This window comes from Oncorhynchus nerka, linkage group LG20, assembly GCF_034236695.1.
Source record: "Oncorhynchus nerka isolate Pitt River linkage group LG20, Oner_Uvic_2.0, whole genome shotgun sequence".
In the NCBI taxonomy this organism is placed as follows: domain Eukaryota; kingdom Metazoa; phylum Chordata; class Actinopteri; order Salmoniformes; family Salmonidae; genus Oncorhynchus; species Oncorhynchus nerka.
The window spans coordinates 36,578,322-36,600,021 of record NC_088415.1 but is presented as its reverse complement, the minus strand read 5'-3'; the positions used below and the strand labels follow the sequence as shown (position 1 = coordinate 36,600,021).

Below are 21,700 nucleotides of genomic sequence, written 5' to 3'. Positions count from 1 at the left end.
TCCGGAAGTACTTGGTTGCTCGTTGGTTTTATTGTTATTATGAATGAAGCAATCATGGGCGCAAAGAAATCTACATAACAAAATTAGAAACTGAGAAGCTATTATTTGGGGCACAGTGTACATTTAGTAAATTATGAATGTCTTTGTTTCCATTGATTTTAAACATGGGATTCGTATTAGGAGTTGTGTTATCCAAACTGTAGCCCGTGCTTACTAACGTCGCTAACGTTAGTTAGCTAGCAAACAGTTGCATGAAATCCGCACATGTTGGGCCGATACATCTAACTAGTTTGTCCTCTTTTAATTTCTTAAAAATAATGAACACTGTACTATTGCAATCCAGTATAGCAATATTGTAATTCTTACTTAGTTTACGAATACAGCAAACCAACAACTATAGCCCTGATGGTTACCTATTATGCTTAGCATGCTGACGGGGCTAGATTAGCTGGGGTGTAATCATTAGTCCAAACAGTTGCAAAACGTGCAACTAAAATACGTTTCTATTGGACACATTCAGGTAAGTCCCATATACCTCAGCGGTAAATCCTTCCACATTTCATTATGTTTGCTTCCGTTTAAAAAACGATTTGCAACAGAATCTGCTGAATGAATACACCTCTGTTACGCCAAGAGGTCACTAGTGTTCATTTATTTATTTTTATTGAACCTTTATTTAACTCCGCTAGTCAGTTAAGAACAAATTCTATATTTACAATGATGGCCTAATGAGAATGCTACCTAAATATAATTCATAATCTGTAGCTAACTGGCTACTACAGTCAGTCTGTAATCCAATTTACGAGCCTATTTGAATAACATGCACCCATTTTATTTCCAGGACAGATGTCTTCATGATGAACTTTGATGGTCTGGACCCAGGAATGGGTGAATACGCACCCGCCCTCCATGGGAATCTAGAGCCGAGTAGGGAGCCCTCGATGGATCCACGACTCAATCCGGCTTTGTTGCAAGGTGTGGAGCTTGATCCAGATGGTCTTCCCGTGGCCATACCTGAGTCTGTGCACATGATGGAGGGGATGTTCTCTGAGCTCCACAGTGTGCATGCAGAGGTGGGCGTTCCTGTCACAGCAACTCACTTTGACCTGCAAGAGGAGCTGCTCTGGATGGGAAACCACAGGGTAAGAGATAAATTATTATGTGCGAAAATAGGGTCATTCCATGTCATTTCAGCAAGCCATGACACCCACTATCTTAGATTATCTTAGATGGTACCTATGTTAGCATTTTCACGCTTCATATCATTTACATTACATTTAAGTCATTTAGCAGACGCTCTTATCCAGAGCGACTTACAAATTGGTGCATTCACCTTATGACCTCCAGTGGAACAGTAGTGCATCTAAATCTTTTCAGGGGGAGGGGGGGTGAGAGGGATTACTTTATCCTATCCTAGGTATTCCTTAAAGAGGTGGGGTTTCAGGTGTCTCCGGAAGGTGGTGATTGACTCCGCTGTCCTGGCGTCGTGAGGGAGTTTGTTCCACCATTGGGGGGCCAGAGCAGCGAACAGTTTTGACTGGGCTGAGCGGGAACTGTACTTCCTCAGTGGTAGGGAGGCGAGCAGGCCAGAGGTGGATGAACGCAGTGCCCTTGTTTGGGTGTAGGGCCTGATCAGAGCCTGGAGGTACTGAGGTGCCGTTCCCCTCACAGCTCCGTAGGCAAGCACCATGGTCTTGTAGCGGATGCGAGCTTCAACTGGAAGCCAGTGGAGGGAGCGGAGGAGCGGGGTGACGTGAGAGAACTTGGGAAGGTTGAACACCAGACGGGCTGCGGCGTTCTGGATGAGTTGTAGGGGTTTAATGGCACAGGCAGGGAGCCCAGCCAACAGCGAGTTGCAGTAATCCAGACGGGAGATGACAAGTGCCTGGATTAGGACCTGCGCCGCTTCCTGTGTGAGGCAGGGTCGTACTCTGCGGATGTTGTAGAGCATGAACCTACAGGAACGGGCCACCGCCTTGATGTTAGTTGAGAACGACAGGGTGTTGTCCAGGATCACGCCAAGGTTCTTAGCGCTCTGGGAGGAGGACACAATGGAGTTGTCAACCGTGATGGCGAGATCATGGAACGGGCAGTCCTTCCCGGGAGGAAGAGCAGCTCCGTCTTGCCGAGGTTCAGCTTGAGGTGGTGATCCGTCATCCACACGGATATGTCTGCCAGACATGCAGAGATGCGATTCGCCACCTGGTCATCAGAAGGGGGAAAGGAGAAGATTAATTGTGTGTCGTCTGCATAGCAATGATAGGAGAGACCATGTGAGGTTATGACAGAGCCAAGTGACTTGGTGTATAGCGAGAATAGGAGAGGGCCTAGAACAGAGCCCTGGGGGACACCAGTGGTGAGAGCACGTGGTGTGGAGACGGATTCTCGCCACAGCACCTGGTAGGAGCGACCTGTCAGGTAGGACGCAATCCAAGCGTGGGCCGCGCCGGAGATGCCCAACTCGGAGAGGGTGGAGAGGAGGATCTGATGGTTCACAGTATCGAAGGCAGCCGATAGGTCTAGAAGGATGAGAGCAGAGGAGAGAGAGTTAGCTTTAGCAGTGCGGAGCGCCTCCGTGATACAGAGAAGAGCAGTCTCAGTTGAATGACTAGTCTTGAAACCTGACTGATTTGGATCAAGAAGGTCATTCTGAGAGAGATAGCGGGAGAGCTGGCCAAGGACGGCACGTTCAAGAGTTTTGGAGAGAAAAGAAAGAAGGGATACTGGTCTGTAGTTGTTGACATCGGAGGGATCGAGTGTAGGTTTTTTCAGAAGGGGTGCAACTCTCGCTCTCTTGAAGACGGAAGGGACGTAGCCAGCGGTCAGGGATGAGTTGATGAGCGAGGTGAGGTAAGGGAGAAGGTCTCCGGAAATGGTCTGGAGAAGAGAGGAGGGGATAGGGTCAAGCGGGCAGGTTGTAGGGCGGCTGGCCGTCACAAGACGCGAGATTTCATCTGGAGAGAGAGGGAGAAAGAGGTCAGAGCACAGGGTAGGGCAGTGTGAGCAGAACCAGCGGTGTCGTTTGACATAGCAAACGAGGATCGGATGTCGTCGACCTTCTTTTCAAAATGGTTGACGAAGTCATCTGCAGAGAGGGGGAGGGGAGGAGGATTCAGGAGGGAGGAGAAGGTTGCAAAGAGCTTCCTAGGGTTAGAGGCAGATGCTTGGAATTTAGAGTGGTAGAAAGTGGCTTTAGCAGCAGAGAGAGAAGAGGAAAATGTAGAGAGGAGGGAGTGAAAGGATGTCAGGTCCGCAGGGAGGCGAGTTTTCCTCCATTTCCGCTCGGCTGCCCGGAGCCCTGTTCTGTGAGCTCGCAATGAGTCGTCCGAGCCACAGAGCGGGAGGGAGGACCGAGCCGGCCTGGAGGATAGGGGACATAGAGAGTCAAAGGATGCAGAAAGGGAGGAGAGGAGGGTTGAGGAGGCAGAATCAGGAGATAGGTTGGAGAAGGTTTGAGCAGAGGGAAGAGATGATGGGATGGAAGAGGAGAGAGTAGCGGGGGAGAGAGAGCGAAGGTTGGGACGGCGCGATACCATCCGAGTAGGGGCAGTGTGGGAAGTGTTGGATGAGAGCGAGAGGGAAAAGGATACAAGGTAGTGGTCGGAGACTTGGAGGGGCCACCAGGACCACCAGATTAGGGACCACCAGATTAGGGAACCTGGAGGGCGATAAATGATAAGGATGTTAAGCTTGAAAGGGCTGGTAACTGTGACAGCATGGCCGGGAGAGATGAGGATCCCGGTGCCACCACCCCGACCAGAAGCTGGGGTGTGCGAGAACACGTGGGCAGACGAAGAGAGTAGGAGTAGCAGTGTTGTCTGTGGTGATCCATGTTTCCGTCAGTGGGCGGAGATGAACTCTGCCTTGTTGGCCGCAGAGCGTTTGTATGGTCTGTGCAGAGAGGAGAGAACAGGGATAGACAGACACATAGTTGACAGGCTACACAAGAGGCTACGCTAATGCAAAGGAGATTGGAATGACAAGTGGACTACACGTCACGAGTGTTCAGAAAGTTAAGCTTACGTAGCAAGAATCTTATTGACTAAAATGATTAAATGCATATCCAAGTAATCTATAAGTAACATCATTGTGTTACGCAGTACATTTTTTTAATATACTTGAGGATGATTTGCACATGATGTATGAAAATGCTGATATTAGGTACCATTAATTGGATTTGTGCCACAAATGCAAAACAGTTAGCATTTGAAACGGATGACAACAAAACCAAAGCATGGATTGCTGTCAGACCTTGTCTATAGACCGCTTACAGGGTAAGAAAATCAATAATTTTGTAATTTGGGTGAACGATCCCTTTAACGGAGCTGCAGCTCCGTACTACTTGTTAGACATAGAGACCTAACACTATATACTCTTTGTTGGGGTGGGATTTCCAGGGGATGTGGGGTGGCCTTTGACCATTTCTTTGGATTCCTCATGTCTAACTCATTTGGTCCAAATCGGATGTTGGTTACTATATTTATTGAATATTATATGAATCCTATAATTTAAAATGGCCAGTTTGAATGCAATCAATTAGCTTAATTGATCATAGATCAAATAATATTTCAACAATATAATGTTGCAGGAATACCTATTTTATCTGTTCCACCTTTTTGAGGTGGAACAACCCAATAGGGTTGTAGTACTTGGAACATGTGTGTCCACAAATGTTTTGTTCACTTTCGTTTCAGTTGGCACTTTCTGTGTAATTTTGCAATATGGGCTATTCGGCACCTTTTCCCAGTAATATTAACTTGTTTCCCCACTCTCTTTTCCATAGGGACATGCAATGTCCTTCTTTGGTTCGACCATGGGCCGCTACTCATCTTTCCAGGCGCACTCGACTGATGACATTCGTCAGATTCAGAGCATGGAGACAGGGGTTCTGTTTCTCTCTAAGAGTAATCTCAAGTGCCAAACTCGTGGAGGCCTCGTAATGTTCGACTACCCGTGAGTGGCATGCAAATGCTTTTGCACATTGTAGTTTTCTTACTGATTTAGTTCTCACTGATAACCCAATCATGTTATTATGCGAGCCATGCAGCCATGTTTGCTTAGGTTCAAAGGTGGGTGCTGAAATGATGCTTGCAAAAATGTATCAGTAGAATCAAAGAATCAACATTCAGTTGAAGCAAAGTTACAGCTTCAGTTTGGGCGTCCACCTTGAATACTGTACATTATTGTATAATTGTCTTAATTAATGAATGTGTACATTTCAGAATGGAGGAGGGAGCTGACATGCATAGTCTGCTTATGACAGAAAACAATGCAATGCTCATGGGTGGACTACAGAATTATGTGCTTGAATTTGACCTTAATACTGTGCAGCAGACCCAAAAGGTATTGCATAACATCAGCATGTGAAGATATAACTATAGTTGCAATAAATAATTTTGCCTGTATTTTGTGGCCTATAGGCTCTTGAAAATAAGTGATTGAATAGATGAATAATTGTAAATATTGTGATCTTTCCTTCCGATGCCTAGTTCACAGTCGAGGCTCCAGGGGTAGCTATCATGCGGCAGTCCAATCGTTTCTTATTCTGTGGGAACACATCTGGGAAGGTAAAGACAACAAGAGAGGCCCAAGGCCACCCATGTTTCTCAGTGTTTGGAAGATGCTACTAGGGCTTTTTACATACTTAACCATTCGTATAGCTCATCATCTTGCCTTCCACAAAACCAGGTGTCCCTTTGTGACCTGCGCACCTTCAAGCTAGAACATGAGTTTGATGCCTTCTCCGGTAGCCTGTCAGACTTCGATGTCCATGGCAACCTCCTGGCTGCGTGTGGGTTCTCCAGTCGAGGGCTGAACAGACTGGCGTGTGACCGCTTCCTCATGGTGTTTGACCTGCGCATGATGCGCACTGTGACACCACTCCAGGTGCACGTGGACCCCCTCTTCTTGCGCTTCATCCCTACATACACGTCACGCCTGGCCATCATCTCACAGACAGGTATTGATCAAATGGGGAATGTGTTTGTTATGCAGCCTGCTAGCTGTATTTATCAGACTGCAGAAAATAATTGACCATCTTTTCCCTCCATCCCCAGGAGAGTGTCAGTTCTGTGAGCCCACTGGACTAGCTAACCTGGCTGACGTCTTCCATGTCAACACCGTGGGCCAGTTGCTCATGAGCTTTGATGTGTCCTCCAGCAAGCAGGCTTTGGCCTTTGGGGACTCTGGGGGAGGTGTGCACCTTTGGTCAGACGCCCCAGAAGTCTCCTACAACAGCTACTCACGGGAGACAGAGTTTGCGCTGCCCTGTCTGGTAGACTCCTTGCCTCAGCTAGACTGGAGCCATGACCTGTTGCCCTTGTCCCTCATCCCCATGCCTTTGAACAGCTCAGAGCCGCTGCTGTCAGACTGGGTCACCACACAGGCCACTCCCAGCCCTAGGTAGGTAACACATTGTTTTAAGACAAGTGTTGTGACTTTGATCTGCTGAAGTAGGCTATGGGGTGAATTCACTGCACCTTGAGCTGGGTTAATGCCAATCTCTTCCCAAAAGTTCATGTAGATGTATTCTCTTGTGCCAGAAGCATCAATTGTCTTCTCCCCTCCCCCCAAAAGTGTATTTTCTTGCTACCTCAGATTGCTGATAACTTCTTTGAGGTAACATTTTCTTAAGACTGTGGTATGTGGTTGTCCCACCTAGCTGTCTTAAGATGAATGCACAAACTGTAAGTCACTCTGGATAAGAGCGTCTGCTAAAGGACTAAAATGTAAATGACTAAGTTAAAGTAAGTATAAACATATTTCTCACCTTTTTATCCTCCAGGCGAGCACCCCCAGTGGACCCAGAGATCCTGCGCACTATGAACTCTGTAGGGTTCATTGGTTACGCCCCCAATCCTCGCACACGTCCCCGGAACCAGGTACATCACTTATCCACAAATTCAGTGTATTTATTATTATTTTTTACATCAGAAGCAATGGGTTTTCATCCATTGTTTTGCCCAGGCAGTGTTATCCAGGAAGAGTTGGATACTGAACTATGCTTGGCTTGTATAGAAATCCTCTCTTGGTGACCCAATGACCTGTTTGCTGTGTTTCAGGTTCCTTACAAGATCAAGGAGGTTGAGCTGGACTATGATAACTACAATCAGGGTGTTCCTGAGTCTCTTATTGGTCGAGATGAAGAACCACACCTGTACATGGTGCCCAAGAAATACAGGAAGGTGTGTCTCTTTACTAATTACATTGTTATCTACCTGTAATTGTGAAATGTGTGGTTTAATAGTATGATTATGTGTTATGAGCACAGTTCATTGTGGGTGATGTGGTTAGCTTGTTGTGTTAACGATAAGACCTGACATCTTGGATTGTTTTGTGCCCATCAGGTCACCATCAAATACTCCAAACTTGGCCTGGAGGACTTTGACTTCAAACATTACAACAGGACCCTGTTTGCTGGTCTTGAACCTCACATTCCCAATGCTTACTGCAACTGCATGATCCAGGTGAGAATCGGAAATGAGTGGCGTTTATTTATGTACTCTAAGTATAACAAGGTTGATTTATATTTGTTTAATTTATCGAGTTCATGATTATTTGTTCCCATTTACAAATGAAAATGTTGTAAGATTATTTCAGTGTGTGTTTTCCCTGTGTGTCTGATTGGTTAGGTGCTGTATTTCCTGGAGCCAATCCGCTGCCTGGTCCAGAACCACCTGTGTCAGAAGGAGTTCTGTCTGGCGTGTGAGCTGGGCTTCCTCTTCCACATGCTGGACCTGTCACGAGGAGACCCCTGTCAGGTAGCCACTGATCATAGGAATAGAATGAATAGAAAGGCCTTCTCCATTCAAGTCAATGATGGCATAATGGGTGGATTGGCAGCCATTTTGAGTGTACCCGTGCCAGGAAGTAAAAGCACAAAGTATTCCCTTCAATCTGTGCTGTGATATGTTAAGTCAACTCAACTGACATAGACGCGGTAAATAAATGAATGGAACGCAGACTGTGGGGGATAGAAGGATGCCGGATTGGGGCATATTCAACAAATCGAATCTAACAAAGTGGTTATTCATCAAATCCGCCATGATTGATGTGCATTACTAAAGTCTGATGTGCACACATTTAGCTATTTTTTTGAGTTACAGTTAAGGATCTGGGTAGGAAAAACGTATCCAAAACTGTCCCTTAGAGGAACCTTCGAGATACATAGTTGATCTAGCACTCCGACATATACACCAAATCTAGCAATCACACTTCTGCCAGACTGACCTGGTTGAGGGTGACAAACTCAGCGTCCAGCCCCACAAGGTCTCCGGCCTGGCTCTTCCTCTGTCAGCAGCACACTGGCCTCGATGGCGTTTTTAACTGGGAAAGACAGACAGAAATCAAGTGTTGGAGTGGGGGTGTTATCAAACAGGTAATAAGTGCAGTCATACACAGTACCACAAACACCATCCATCTTCACAGAGGAGGTCAAGGTTATGTTGCGTACTGGTTTGGACTGACACCAAGACAAATATCCTGTACGTGTTATGTATACTGAACAAAATTATAAACGCAACTTGCAACAATTTCAAAGATTTTACTGAGTTACAGTTCATATAAGGAAATCATATACCTTTAAAAAAAAAGGTAGGGGCGTGGATCTGCAAACCAGTCAGTATCTGGTGTGACCACCATTTTCCTGATGCAGCATGACACATCTCCTTCACATAGTGTTGATCAGGCTGTTGAGTGTTGTCTGTGGAATGTTGTCCCGCTCCTCTTCAATGGCTGTGCGATGCTGTTGTATAGTACCAGTCAAAAGTTTGGACACCTACTCATTCAAGGGTTTTTCTTTAGTTTGACTATTTTCGACATTGTAGAATAATAGTGAAGGCATCAAAATAATGAAATAACACATATGGAATCATGTAGTAACCAAAAAAGGGTTAAACAAATCTAAATATATTTTATATTCTTCAAAGTAGAAATCCTTTGTCTTGATGACAGCTTTGCACACTCTTGGCATTCCCTCAACCAGCTTCATGAGGTAGTCACCTGGAATGCATTTCAATTAACAGGTGTGCCTTGTTAAAAGTTGATTTGTGGAATTTCTTTCTTTAATGCGTTTGAGACAATCAGTTGTGTTGTGACATGGTCGAGGTGGTATACAGAAGATTTGGTAAAAGACCAGGTCCGTATTATGGCAAGAACAGTTCAAATAAGCAGAGAGAAACGACAGTCCATCATTACTTTAAGACGTCAGTCAATCCAGAAAATGTTAAGAATTTTGAAAGTTTCTTCAAGTGCAGTCGCAAAAACCATTAAGCGCTATGATGAAACTGGCTCTTGAGGACCGCCACAGGAAAAGAAGACCCACAGTTACCTCTGCTGCAGAGGATAAGTTCATTAGAGTTACCAGCCTCAGAAATTGCAGCCCAAATAAATGCTTCACCGAGTTCAAGTAACAGACACATCTCAACATCAACTGTTTAGAGGAGACGGCGAGAATCAGGCCGTCATGGTCAAATTGCTGAAAAAGAAGCACTACTAAAGGACTCCAATAAGAATTAGAGACTTGATTGGGCCAAGAAACACAAGCAACGGACATTAGACCGGTGGAAATCTGTCCATGGGTCTGATTTGAAATTTGAGATGTTTGGTTCCAACCGCCGTGTCTTTGTGAGACGCAGAGTAGGTGAATGGATAATCTTCACGTGTATTCTGACCATGAAGCATGGAGGAGGAGGTGTGATGGTGTGTGGGTGCTTTTCTGGTGACACTGTCAGTGATTTATTTATAATTCAAGGCATTTAACCAGCATGGCTACCACAGCATTCTGCAGCGATACGCCATCCCATCTGGTTTGCGCTTAGTGGGACTATAATTTATTTTTCAACAGGGCAATGACCCATTACACTTCCAGGCTGTGTAATGGCTACTTGACCAAGAAGGAGAGTGATGGAGTGCTGCATCATATGACCTGGTCTCCACAATCACCTGACCTCAACCCAATTGAGATGGTTTGGGATGAGTTGGACCGCAGAGTGAAGGAAAAGTAGCCAACAAGTGCTCAGCATATGTGGGAATTCCTTCAAGACTGTTGGAATAGCATTCCAGGTGAAGCTGGTTGAGAGAATTCCAAGAGTGTGCACACTCTAGGAGCACACTCCGCACACTCTAGGAGCTCAGATGCAAAAATGTAATTACCAACATTGCGACATGATGAAGACAGCTTGGCTGTCGAAACGTTGGTATGAAGACAGCTTGGCTGTCGAAACGTTGGTTTTTGCATCTGAGCTCCTAGAGTATGCAGCTCTTTTTTATTTTCAAGACGATCAGAAATACCATCAGATCCCCAAATGGGCACATTTTATAAGCCGACATTTGCATGCTGGCCAGGTAGCCTAGGCCTACTTCTATGCATAATCAGTGCGCGTCCTTACTCAACATTGACAAGAGTGATCAAAACACAACTCGTAAATGGAAAGAAATGAACCAAAACATGTTTCTCACAAGTGTATCCTAGGTTGTACATTGTAAATAACATGTCCACTCCGACAATGAGAACTGTAAAATACTAATAATATATTAAATGCATTAACAGAAAATATGGTAACCAAACAAACATTGTAGATTAGAAATTATGTGAATTAACGCTGAATGGGTGGATACTGGGTGTGCTCGACTAAAAAATTATTGAGCAACCAAAAAATCGACCAGTCAACCAAATGGGGTCAGCCCTAGTGTGATCAGGGATGTATTCATTACGCCAATTCTGTTGAAAAACGTTTCTTAAATGGAAGCAAATGGAACAAAACAGGGATAAACATGTCTGAATTTGTCCAATAGAAACTCTTGTTTGCAACTGTTGGACTAATGACTGCGCCCGAGATCAGTTAGATGCAGGCAAGAGTGAGCAAAGCGGTGTTGAATGTGTTACTGTCTGTCACCTTGATTTACTCTCATTTTTCTCTCGGCCTGTGTGCACCTTCGTAAACCTTAATTCGTTGGCTAGGTTCTAGCAACCACATGATGGGTATAGGGAAAACTCAAGTATCACACACACACACAGACTTTTGCCCTCAGAACAGCCTCCATTCGTTTGCTCCTGTAATTGCTCCTGTAAGTCGCTCTGGATAAGAGTGTCTGCTAAAAGACTAATATGTCAATGTAATGTGTAAATCTATTTGTCTACATGCCATTTTAAAAACAATGCAGCTATTGTAGTAAACCTATTTTGGGTTAAGACAAGTGACCATGAGTAAGAATAAGACATCTGATTAACACTTTTCATTTATAACGGTTGGTTTCATTATAGCTAAATAACCAAATCATTGACGGATCGAAAGATAAGATACATGGATTTCTTTTATCTCCCCCTGCAAGCCGGTCGGCATACGTGTCATCACACTTCCTCATCTGATTGGTCGTTTCCCATGAACGGTAAACCGTCATACGCGTTATCACACTCCCTCATTTGATTGTTCGAGTCGGTGGGCCTTCTGTCTTTGGCTGTGGTAACTAGTGACGACCTTTAGGGTCAGGTTCCAAGCCATTCTATTCATTCTAGCTCTATGCCACCGACAGCCAAGACACATCTCACACTCTGTCATATGGTCCATCTGTCAATACAAAATCATAGACCCCTGTAGTAATGGTAGTAGTAATAGATGTAATAGAGTTGTAATAAAGTGTTTGATGCAGTTGTAATAGAGGTAATAGAGCACTGTAATGTGTTTATGTATGCACTGAACTGACGGACCATAATTGAACCATCCTGCTGCCTACTCCCATGGCCATTCACTCATTGCAACTACTGTCTCCTCTAACCCCTCTCAAAGGCAAGTAATTTCCTCCGAGCTTTCCGAACAATCCCAGAGGCGTCTGCCCTGGGCCTTATCCTGGCTGACTCTGATGAGCAGACGGGGAAGGCCAGGCTGGGTCGTCTCATCCAGAGTTGGAACCGCTTCATTCTAACCCAGCTCCACCAGGAGACCCAGGAGCAGGAGGGGCCACAGGCCTACCGAGGAGCCAGCAGCAGGTGACACCTTTTTCCTTTTGTTTAAAAAAAAGATACGAGTTAAAATGATGTGCATTTCTTAAACTCTCAATCTTAGGAAGTAAATCAGCTTTTAACATTTCATTAGTGTATACTAGAGCATCTTCTATTTGTGTTTAGTGATGACTTTGGCTTGATAATTGTTTTATGCTTTGTTGGGACAGTGCTCTGGGCTCCTCAGGCGAGTCTGTAATCGGAAGGCAGTTTGGGTGTGAGGTTGAGAACAGCAGCCTGTGTCGCTGTGGAAAGGAGACAGTACGCTCCTCTCTCACCTTGCTCTTCACCATGCACTACCCTGAGCAGAACTCACTTGGTAAGTTTTCCCCTAATTATCTTTACTCTGCAAGTATTTGACTAGTATCACTGTTATCTGGGTAGTATAATGGATTTCTTGATCATATATTGATGTTTTACTGTAAACCCTATTCTGTTAGATAAGACGATAAAGGAGTACGACTTTGCTGAGATCCTGAAGAAGAGTATATGTCTGGAGCAGAGTACACAGGCATGGTGTGAGAACTGTGAAAAGTACCAGCCCACAGTAAGTGACACTTAATTTTTTTTTTTTTTAACTATTTTAGTTTTAAAATGGGTTTGTTTGTTGTTTGAGTCAATTCTTTCATGTGTTTCTCCTGTATCCATCTATCTCTAGGTGCAGACACGGAACATCCGCTGCCTTCCTGATGTGCTGGTCATTAACTGTGAGGTGAACAGTGTCAAAGAAGCTGAGTTCTGGAAGGCTCAGGCAGAGGTGAGCTCTTAAATCCAAACCATGATCGACCGCTTGAGTTTTTCCTCCTACAATGGCAAATGCTGAATACAGACTGCGATTGATATTTACAATGACATGATGGCCATATATTTACAGGAGCTACAGGAGCACATTAGAGATTTAGTACTTCTATTATCCCGATGGTGTTGTTTGTGTTTCCAGTGTCGGTAATATTTTTCCACAAAGTTATTACAGTGAATCAGGCTGTTCCTCTCTCTCCACAGTACGCTTTCATCAAGGCCAAGAAGAAAGAGGAAATGGAACCCCATAAGCCCAAAGAACCTCCACCACCACAACCAACAGAGTGGTGCTTAGAGTACGAATGATGAACCTTTCCAAATATTTGGCTGAGAGGTCATACTTTCATGGAAATATTGATGGGAAAGTTTGTTAAAACAATGATCATCTGACATTTTGTTTTTGAAATGTTACCCGGCATCGGGGCAATTCAGGGAGTAAACTGAAATTCAAATTTTCCTCAATGCACTTTTGATAACCTCCATGTTGTTTAGGGAGGGGCTGGTCAATACGGAGGGCCTGACCTTTGACACCAGAGTGGAGGACCTGCGTCACATCTGGATCCCTCTCACTCTGAAGATGTCCATCAGCAAAAGCCAGGGCCTGGAGATAAGCAGTTGGCCAGAGGAAGAAGAGGTGAGAGAAGGGTTTCAAAATTCAGGGAATTGGTTGAAAGTTCATGGAATTGTGCAACCCTAGGTGAGAGACACAGAACAGCCAACAACTACTTTTACTTCACATTCATAGGTTCACTCACCAAATAATTTTCCAAGATGGTTTTTCCATTTGGCTCCTTCTAGCTTGTTTTTGTTTTTCCGTACTGGTTTCAATTTAATAGAATGAAGTGTGTTAGTACTGTATGTGTGTGAATGCTTTTTCTTTAACCAATCGTTTAGCTGAGCTCCACTGAGGAGGATGAAGGAGCGTCTCTCTATGACTTGGTGGTTACTGTGCCTCATGTACTGGACGCTCGAACTGGGGGAAATCTGGTAGCACACATCAAAGTGGGAGAGACCTATCACGTCAGAAAAGAGGTGAGTGGATGGATAGATCTGTTAGAGCCAAAGTAAGAACATCAACAGACATCAGGAGAATGGAAAGCTACACTTGGTGTACAAAACATTGAGAACACCTGCTCTTTCCATGACAGATTGACCAGGTGAATGCTATAATCCCTTATTGATGTCACTTGTTAAATCCACTTCAATCAGTGTAGATGATGGGGAGGAGACATTAAAGAATAATTTTTAAGCTTTGAGACTGATTGCGTGTGTGTGTCGTCACATCCGGCCGGGATTGGGAGTCCCATAGGGCGGCGCTTAATTGGCCCAGCATTGTCCAGGTTTGGCCGGGGTAGGCCGTCATTGTAAATAAGAATTTGTTATTAACTGACTTGCCTAGTTAAATAAAGGTTCAATTTTTAAAAAAATTAAAAGAAAGATGTAGAGGGTGAATGGGCAAGACAAAATATTTAAGTTTCTTTTGAAAGGGGTATGGTAGTAGGATGCCAGGCGCACCGGTTTGTGTCAAGAACTGCAATGCTGCTGGGTTTTCCATGCTCAACAGTTTCCCGTGGGTATCAAGAATGATCCACCACTTAAAGGACATCAACCAGCCAACATTGACACAACTGTGGGAAGCATTGGGGTCAACATGGGCCAGCATCCCTGTGAAACGCTTTCGACTCCTTGTAGATTCCATGCCCTGACGAATTGAGTCTGTTCTGAGGGCAAAGGGGGGGGGTTATCTCAATATTAGGAAGGTATTCTTAATGTTTTGTAGACTCATTGTATATATGCTGATAATAATAATGTGAAAACCATATTTGACTAATTTATTTTTGTTCATGTTGCGGTTTAAGGGGGTAACACACCAGCAGTGGTATCTATTCAATGATTTCCTGATTGAGCCAATTGACAAGGTCATCTTTGATTACTCACTGAATCAACATATCAAATATCTTACTAATTCCTCAAATATAACAGGAGTCTAAAATAAGTGTTTTTGTTTGTGTGTTTCAGGCGGAAGCAGCACAGTTTGATGTGAACTGGAAGGTGCCTGCCATCTTGTATTACGCCAAGAGAAACTACCACTCCAAATACGACCTACGCAGTAAGCAATCCACTCAATGGCAGTATGTATGGCGTCGTGTGGGCGGGCGGTTGGCCGATGTCAACATTTTGAACAGAGTGCCCCATGGTGGCTGTGGGGTTATGGTATGGGCAGGCATAAACACAATTGCATTTTATCGATGCCAATTTGAATGCACAGAAATACCGTGACGAGATTGTGAGTGAGACCCATTGTGAGGCCCACTTTTTTCAAGGTATCTGTGACCAACAGATGCATATCTGTATTCCCAGTCATGTGAAATCCATAGATTAGGGCCTAATGAATTTATTTCAATTGACTGATTTCCTTATATGAACTGTAACTCAGTAAAAATCTTTGAAATTGTTGCAAGTTGCGTTTATAATTTTGTTCAGTATACATAACATGTACAGGATATTTGTCTTGGTGTCAGTCCAAACCAGTACGCAACATAACCTTGACCTCCTCTGTGAAGATGGATGGTGTTTGTGGTACTGTGTATGACTGCACTTATTACCTGTTTTATAACACCCCCACTCCAACACTTGATTTCTGTCTGTCTTTCCCAGTTAAAAACCCCATCGAGGCCAGTGTGCTGCTGACAGAGGCATCACTGGCGAGGAAGCAGAGGAAGAGCCACGCCACGTTCATCCCCCTCATGGTCAGTGAGATGCCCCAGGCCGGAGACCTCGTGGGGCTGGACGCTGAGTTTGTCACCCTCAACCAGGTCAGTCTGGCAGAAGTCTGATTGCTAGATTTGGTGTATATGTCAGAGTGCTAGATCAACTATGTATCTAGAAGGTTCCTCTAAGGTACAGTTTTGGAATATTTTTTCCTACCTCACTGTTTAAATTCCCCCCTATGGATCAAATCCATGTCTTTGGGTATGTAGGAGGAGGCAGAGCTACGCAGCGACGGCACCAAGTCTACCATTAAGCCCAGTCAGATGTCTGTGGCACGGATCACCTGTGTGCGCGGTCAGGGTCCCAACGATGGAGTACCATTCATCGATGACTACATCTCCACTCAGGAGCAGGTAATGCAGCCCCTCTCGACCTGGCAATAATATGAGTACTTCAACAGGATGGATGGATGTTCAGATAATTATTGCTTTGCAGTAAAATCGGATGTTATATAACCACAAACAATACAGCTTCTTAAACAAAGATACCTAAATTCAACTCATCTTAGTTCTTAAAGTTGAATCTACTTCACTCTTTTGCTGGTGCAGGTGGTGGACTATCTGACCCAGTACTCAGGCATCAAACCAGGGGACCTAGATGCTAAGATTTCCTCCAAGCACTTGACCACTCTGAAGTCAACTTACCTGAAGCTGCGCTTCCTCATTGACACCGGAGTGCGCTTTGTTGGCCATGGTTTACAAAAGGACTTCCGGGTTATAAATTTGCTGGTAAATTTTGTATTCTTAATATATCGGATTGTGAAATTGAACCAAATTGACCTGTTTCTATACCCCTGGCTGCAGTTTTAGTAAAGATTATGGGCCAGTTTCCCAGACACAGATTAAGCCTCGGACTAAAAAGAATGCTCAATGGAAAATGTCCTTTAAAATGGCTTTTTAGTCCAGAACCAATCTTAATCTGTGTCCAGTAATCCTGCCCTATTGGTTAGCTAGAAACAGTAGACGGGGTCATTTCAGTGGAGAGAGTTCGGGAGCTCATCTGTGTTTTTATGTTTCCTGGCTCAGGTGCTGAAGGATCAGGTTGTTGACACAGTCTACCTGTTCCATATGCCTCGTAAGAGGATGATCTCTCTGCGCTTTCTCGCCTGGTACTTCCTGGGTAAGAGTTTATACTCCTCAACCACTGTTTTGTTCATATAAAAATGTCTTCTTAGTCTGCCATTTTCCAAATTTCTCCGTGTAACACAAAATTGTGTGAAATGGTAAAACTGCTACTTGCTTCTCCAGACCTTAACATCCAGGGTGAGACCCATGACAGTATCGAGGATGCACGCACCGCGCTTTCTCTCTACAATAAGTACCTGGAACTGAGTCGTGGAGGAGGAAACAACGAAGTCCGCAAAGTTCTGAAGGGACTCTACGAGAAAGGCCGCAAGATGGACTGGAAAGTCCCGGACTGTGACACAGGAGATGGTTAAGGTAGCCCAAAAAGTATGAAACTGGCATTGCATTAGAGAGTGTAATGTTGGTGGGGTTTGGTAATTATTGAGGTTAACTAAACTTTACTTACTATTATTAGCCGTTTACAGTATCAATCAATCCACACTGATTGAATGTGGTCCCCTCCAACAGGTACAACTGTCTTCCCTCAATGATGGGACTGTGAAGAGTGCCTGAAGACAAACTGATTCACTCTCTATTTCAATCAGCCTTTTCTTTTGTATAGTTACAACTAGGGCTGGCACAATTACCATACAACAGTTTAACCAACAGTTAAGGATGAAGACCGTCATGAAAATAAAATAACCATCGTAACTGTATTTTTTTGTTGTTGCTATTTGAAAGGTCATAATGATGACCGCGGTAATTTGGCTGACCAATAACCGTCATCAGAAATTCCATGACGTCGCAGCCCTAGTATCAATAAGTTCAATAAGACCCCCATACATGAAACTGGACAAGTCATCGACAAGAGCAGAATCCTGACAGAGGTTGTGTCAGTGTCCCAACTTTCCACATAATCTTACTTGCCTGTACAGCATTTGAATAAGGAATGAACAGTTTTGATCTTCAAAGCATAAACCAAAACTATTTCTGATTTCATTTTTCCTTTTCTATTTTTCCTTAGATTTGTAAAGAATGTTTGTCTGTCATTATGCTGTACATTATGCTGCTTACATGGGCAAAGAATAGTATTTTGAAAATGTGCTGAAGTTTTTGTAGTGATGTTTCTAGAGGCCTGTAATTAAAACAGAATATAAACTCAGCAAAAAAAAGAAACGTCCCTTTTTCAGGACCCTGTCTTCCAAATAACTTCACAGATCTTCATTGTAAATTGTTTAAACACTGTATCCCATGCTTGTTCAATGAACCATAAACAATTAATGAACATGCAACTGTGGAACGGTCGTTAAGACACTAACAGCTTATAGACGGTAGGCAATTAAAGGTCACAGTTATGAAAACTTAGGACACTAAAGATGCCTTTCTACTGATACCAAAAGAAAGATGCCCAGGGTACCTGCTCATCTGTGTGAACGTGCCTTATGCATGAGACTGCAGATGTGGCCAGGGCAATAAATTGCAATGTCCGTACTGTGAGACGCCTAAGACGGCACTACAGGGAGACAGGACGGACAGCTGATCGTCCTCGCAGTGGCAGACCACGTGTAACAACACCTGCACAGGACCGGTACATCCGAACATCACACCTGCGGGACAGGTACAGGATGGCAACAACAACCCCCCGAGTTATACCAGGAACGCACAATCCCTCCATCAGTGCTCAGACTGTCCACAATAGGCTGAGAGAGGCTGGACTGAGGGCTTGTAGGCCTGTTGTAAGGCAGGTCCTCACTAGACATCACCGGCAACAACATTGCCTATGGGCACAAACCCACCGTCGCTGGACCAGACAGGACTGGCAAAAAGTGCTCTTCACTGATGAGTTGCGGTTTTGTCTCACACAGGGTGATGGCCGGAGTCGTGTTTATCATCGAAGGAATGAGCGAGGCCTGTACTCTGGAGCGGGATCGATTTGGAGGTAGAGGGTCCGTCATGGTCTGGGGCGGTGTGTCACGGCATCATCGGACTGAGCTTGTCATTGCAGGCAATCTCAACGCTGTGCGTTACAGGGAGACATCCTCCTCCCTCATGTGGTACCCTTCCTGCAGGCTCATCCTGACATGACCCTTCAGCATGACAATGCCACCAGCCATACTGCTCGTTCTGTGCGTAATTTCCTGCAAGACAGGAATGTCAGTGTTCTGCCATGGCCAGCGAAGAGCCCGGATCTCGATCCCATTGAGCACGTCTGGGACCTTTTGGATCAGAGGGTGAGGGCTAGGGCCAGGGCCATTCCCCCCCAGAAATGTCCGGGAACTTGCAGGTGCCTTGGTGGAAGAGTGTGGTAACATCTCACAGCAAGAACTGGCAAATCTGGTGTTGTCCATGAGGAGGAGATGCACTGCAGTACCTAATGCAGCTGGTGGCCACACCAGATACTAACTGTTACTTTTGATTTTGACCCCCCCTTTGTTCAGGGACACATTATTCCATTTCTTTTAGTCACGTCTGTGGAACTTGTTCAGTTTATGTCTCAGTTGTTGAATCTTGTTATGTTCATACAAATATTTACACGTTAAGTTTGTTTCTTTTTTTGCTGAGTTTAGTACACTGAACTGTCTATTCGTATTTATATTTTACTCCAAATTAACATTTTATGTGATAAAGATGTAGGCTATATATTTAAGAAATGTTTTACTTTGCGGATTATTTATACCATATATTCTACTGTAGTGTGAAATGAATGTGACATTAAGATGTTGCCAAGGCCTCCACGGCTCAGGGTTATAGCACCCTCTGCTGACCATACTTGGGAAGGTTTTCTTATGTAATTCCAGGTGACATTGACAGGTGTAAACATCTGGAAAAGTCAACCCGGGCTACTTCCAGCCTGTCTGACCACAATAAACCATTAAAAATGCAACAAACTCTTTCTTTGCCACATTTTGCAATGTCCAATCCGTTTTGTGTTAGCTAAATGTGTGCTGAGCTTTCTGGAGTAAGTACAAAATATGGTTTTATTGGTGAACACTGCACTGCACAGAGTTGCCATTATCAGGAGTTGACACTGGATGAGTGTATTTGTGAATGTTATGGATTTGATTTAGGTTTCAAACGTGGTACCCGACGTTTCATCAGCCAGGAGCGCCAAAACGAGTTTACGTCATCCTCTGTTGTGACGTATTCGATGGAGTGGTTTTCCGAGGTCAGACAAGTAATACGGTAATTATTGTAAAGAAGATAAGAAAGTAGTCGATCAGCAGAGATCTTTAGCCAGTCATCATACTCAGTAGACCTAGAATAGATCATACCGCGCCGTTTTTCTCTACTTTAGCATATCCAATAATATCCTGTTTTTAATGCCAATAGACATTGTACCTGTAATCTATTTAAATGCTATAGCAGGGCCGGGGCAAGAACGAATCAGTTGGAGGGGACTTCCACCTTCTATGTGTGTACGTAGGAGGTCCATTAATCTTTTGAATGGGTGTAAGAAAATAAGATCGCCCCGCTCACTGTTAAAGTTCCCAATTCACTGCTTTATTGACAACGTTTCGATCAGGTCAAACAAACAGTGCTCACTCCCAAAACATACACATTTCACCTCACATGGTCATTACGCAAAATGACGCATGGTGGGTACAAAAACAATTTGTTCATCTCTAATTATCTGATATCAATTAGATGGGCACGTAGCGTACCAGGGTGTAACTAGCGCCCCTAAGAACAATGTCTTATTGTTGACACAAAAAAATCTACTTTTTTGGGGGGGGGAATATGTGGATGAAGGCGTATAAATTATGAAGGGAAATAAATGGTTGAAGTTAACACTTTTGTTTTGTTATTTCATCAAATGTTGTCATCCCACACACAACAATTTAGAAATGATTTATTAATGTATTACTTTAATTATCTAAATGAAATATGGGGGCGGGAATGGTGTTGCACATGTTATGCAGTTGATGTTTCTTTTTTTGCTGAGTTTAGTACACTGAACTGTCTATTCGTATTTATATTTTACTCCAAATTCACATTTTATGTGATAAAGATGTAGGCTATATATTTAAGAACTGTTTTACTTTGCGGATTATTTATACCATATATTCTACTGTAGTGGGGGCGGGAATGGTGTTGCACATGTCACCATTAATATCCGCACTATGAGGAAATCTCAATTCTCCTGTCTTATCCGGTGTCTTCTGTGAATTTAGTATGCTCTCTCTAATTCTCTCTATCTTTCTTTCTCTCTCGGAGGACCTGAGCCCTAGGACCATGACTCAGGACTACCTGGCCTAATGACTCCTTGCTGTCCCCAGTCCACCTGGCCGTGCTGCTGCTCCAGTTTCAACTGTTCTGCCTGCGGCTATGGAACCCTGACCTGTTCACCGGACGTGCTACCTGTCCCAGACCATGCTCTTTTCAACTTTCTAGAGACAGCAGGAGCGGTAGATATACTCTGTATGATCGGCTATGAAAAGCCAACTGACATTTACTCCTGAGGTGCTGACCTGTTGCACCCTCTACAACCACTGTGATTATTATTATTTGACCCTGCTGGTCATTTTTGAACATTTAAACATCTTGGCCATGTTCTGTTATAATCTCCACCTGACACAGACAGAAGAGGATTGGCCACCCCTCATAGCCTGGTTCCTCTTTAGGTTTCTAGAGTTTTTCCTAGCCACCGTGCTTCTACACCTGCATTGCTTGCTGTTTGGGATTTTAGGCTGGGTTTCTGTACATCACTTTGTGACATCAGCTGATGTAAGAAGGGCTTTATAAGTCAATTTGATTGATTGATTGATGCGCTGTGCTCTCCTGACGCCTAATAATAAACACTTAATATTAATTCAATGGATTGTGGTCAGTAAACCCATGGAATATGGTGTTAATAATATACACTGCTCAAAATAATAAAGGGAATACTAAAATAACACATCCTAGATCTGAATGAATGAAATATTCGTATTAAATACTTTTTCTTTATATGGTTGAATGTGCTGACAACAAAATCACACAAAAATTATCAATGGAAATCAAATTTATCAACCCATGGAGGTCTGGATTTGGAGTCACACTCAAAATGAAAGTGGAAAACCACACTACA

The 21,700-nt window shown here is 43.9% G+C and overlaps 1 protein-coding gene across 4 annotated transcripts; it reads left to right on the top strand.

Moving 5' to 3' along the window:
- On the top strand, positions 1 to 21,527 carry LOC115102415 (PAN2-PAN3 deadenylation complex catalytic subunit PAN2). 4 transcript variants are annotated; one of them, XM_065005459.1, is made up of 26 exons: positions 1 to 520; positions 842 to 1,142; positions 4,784 to 4,953; positions 5,223 to 5,343; positions 5,490 to 5,567; positions 5,689 to 5,959; positions 6,057 to 6,402; positions 6,785 to 6,881; positions 7,062 to 7,184; positions 7,347 to 7,466; positions 7,632 to 7,760; positions 11,787 to 11,986; positions 12,169 to 12,317; positions 12,439 to 12,545; positions 12,657 to 12,755; positions 13,001 to 13,092; positions 13,289 to 13,430; positions 13,691 to 13,828; positions 14,656 to 14,715; positions 14,816 to 14,906; positions 15,455 to 15,612; positions 15,778 to 15,921; positions 16,117 to 16,296; positions 16,594 to 16,687; positions 16,816 to 17,007; positions 20,848 to 21,527. In XM_065005459.1, the coding sequence occupies exons 2-25, from the start codon at positions 855 to 857 to the stop codon at positions 17,004 to 17,006; spliced, it is 3,588 nt and encodes a 1,195-aa protein (XP_064861531.1). In that variant the 5' UTR covers positions 1 to 520; positions 842 to 854; the 3' UTR covers position 17,007; positions 20,848 to 21,527. The 4 variants fall into 4 exon arrangements, with proteins under 4 accessions (XP_064861531.1, XP_029478203.2, XP_029478202.2 ...); XM_029622343.2 differs by lacking the exon at positions 20,848 to 21,527 and adding an exon at positions 17,161 to 19,520 and having other exon boundaries at positions 847 to 1,142; XM_029622342.2 differs by lacking the exon at positions 20,848 to 21,527 and adding an exon at positions 17,161 to 19,520.
- The last annotated feature ends 173 nt before the right edge of the window (positions 21,528 to 21,700 follow it).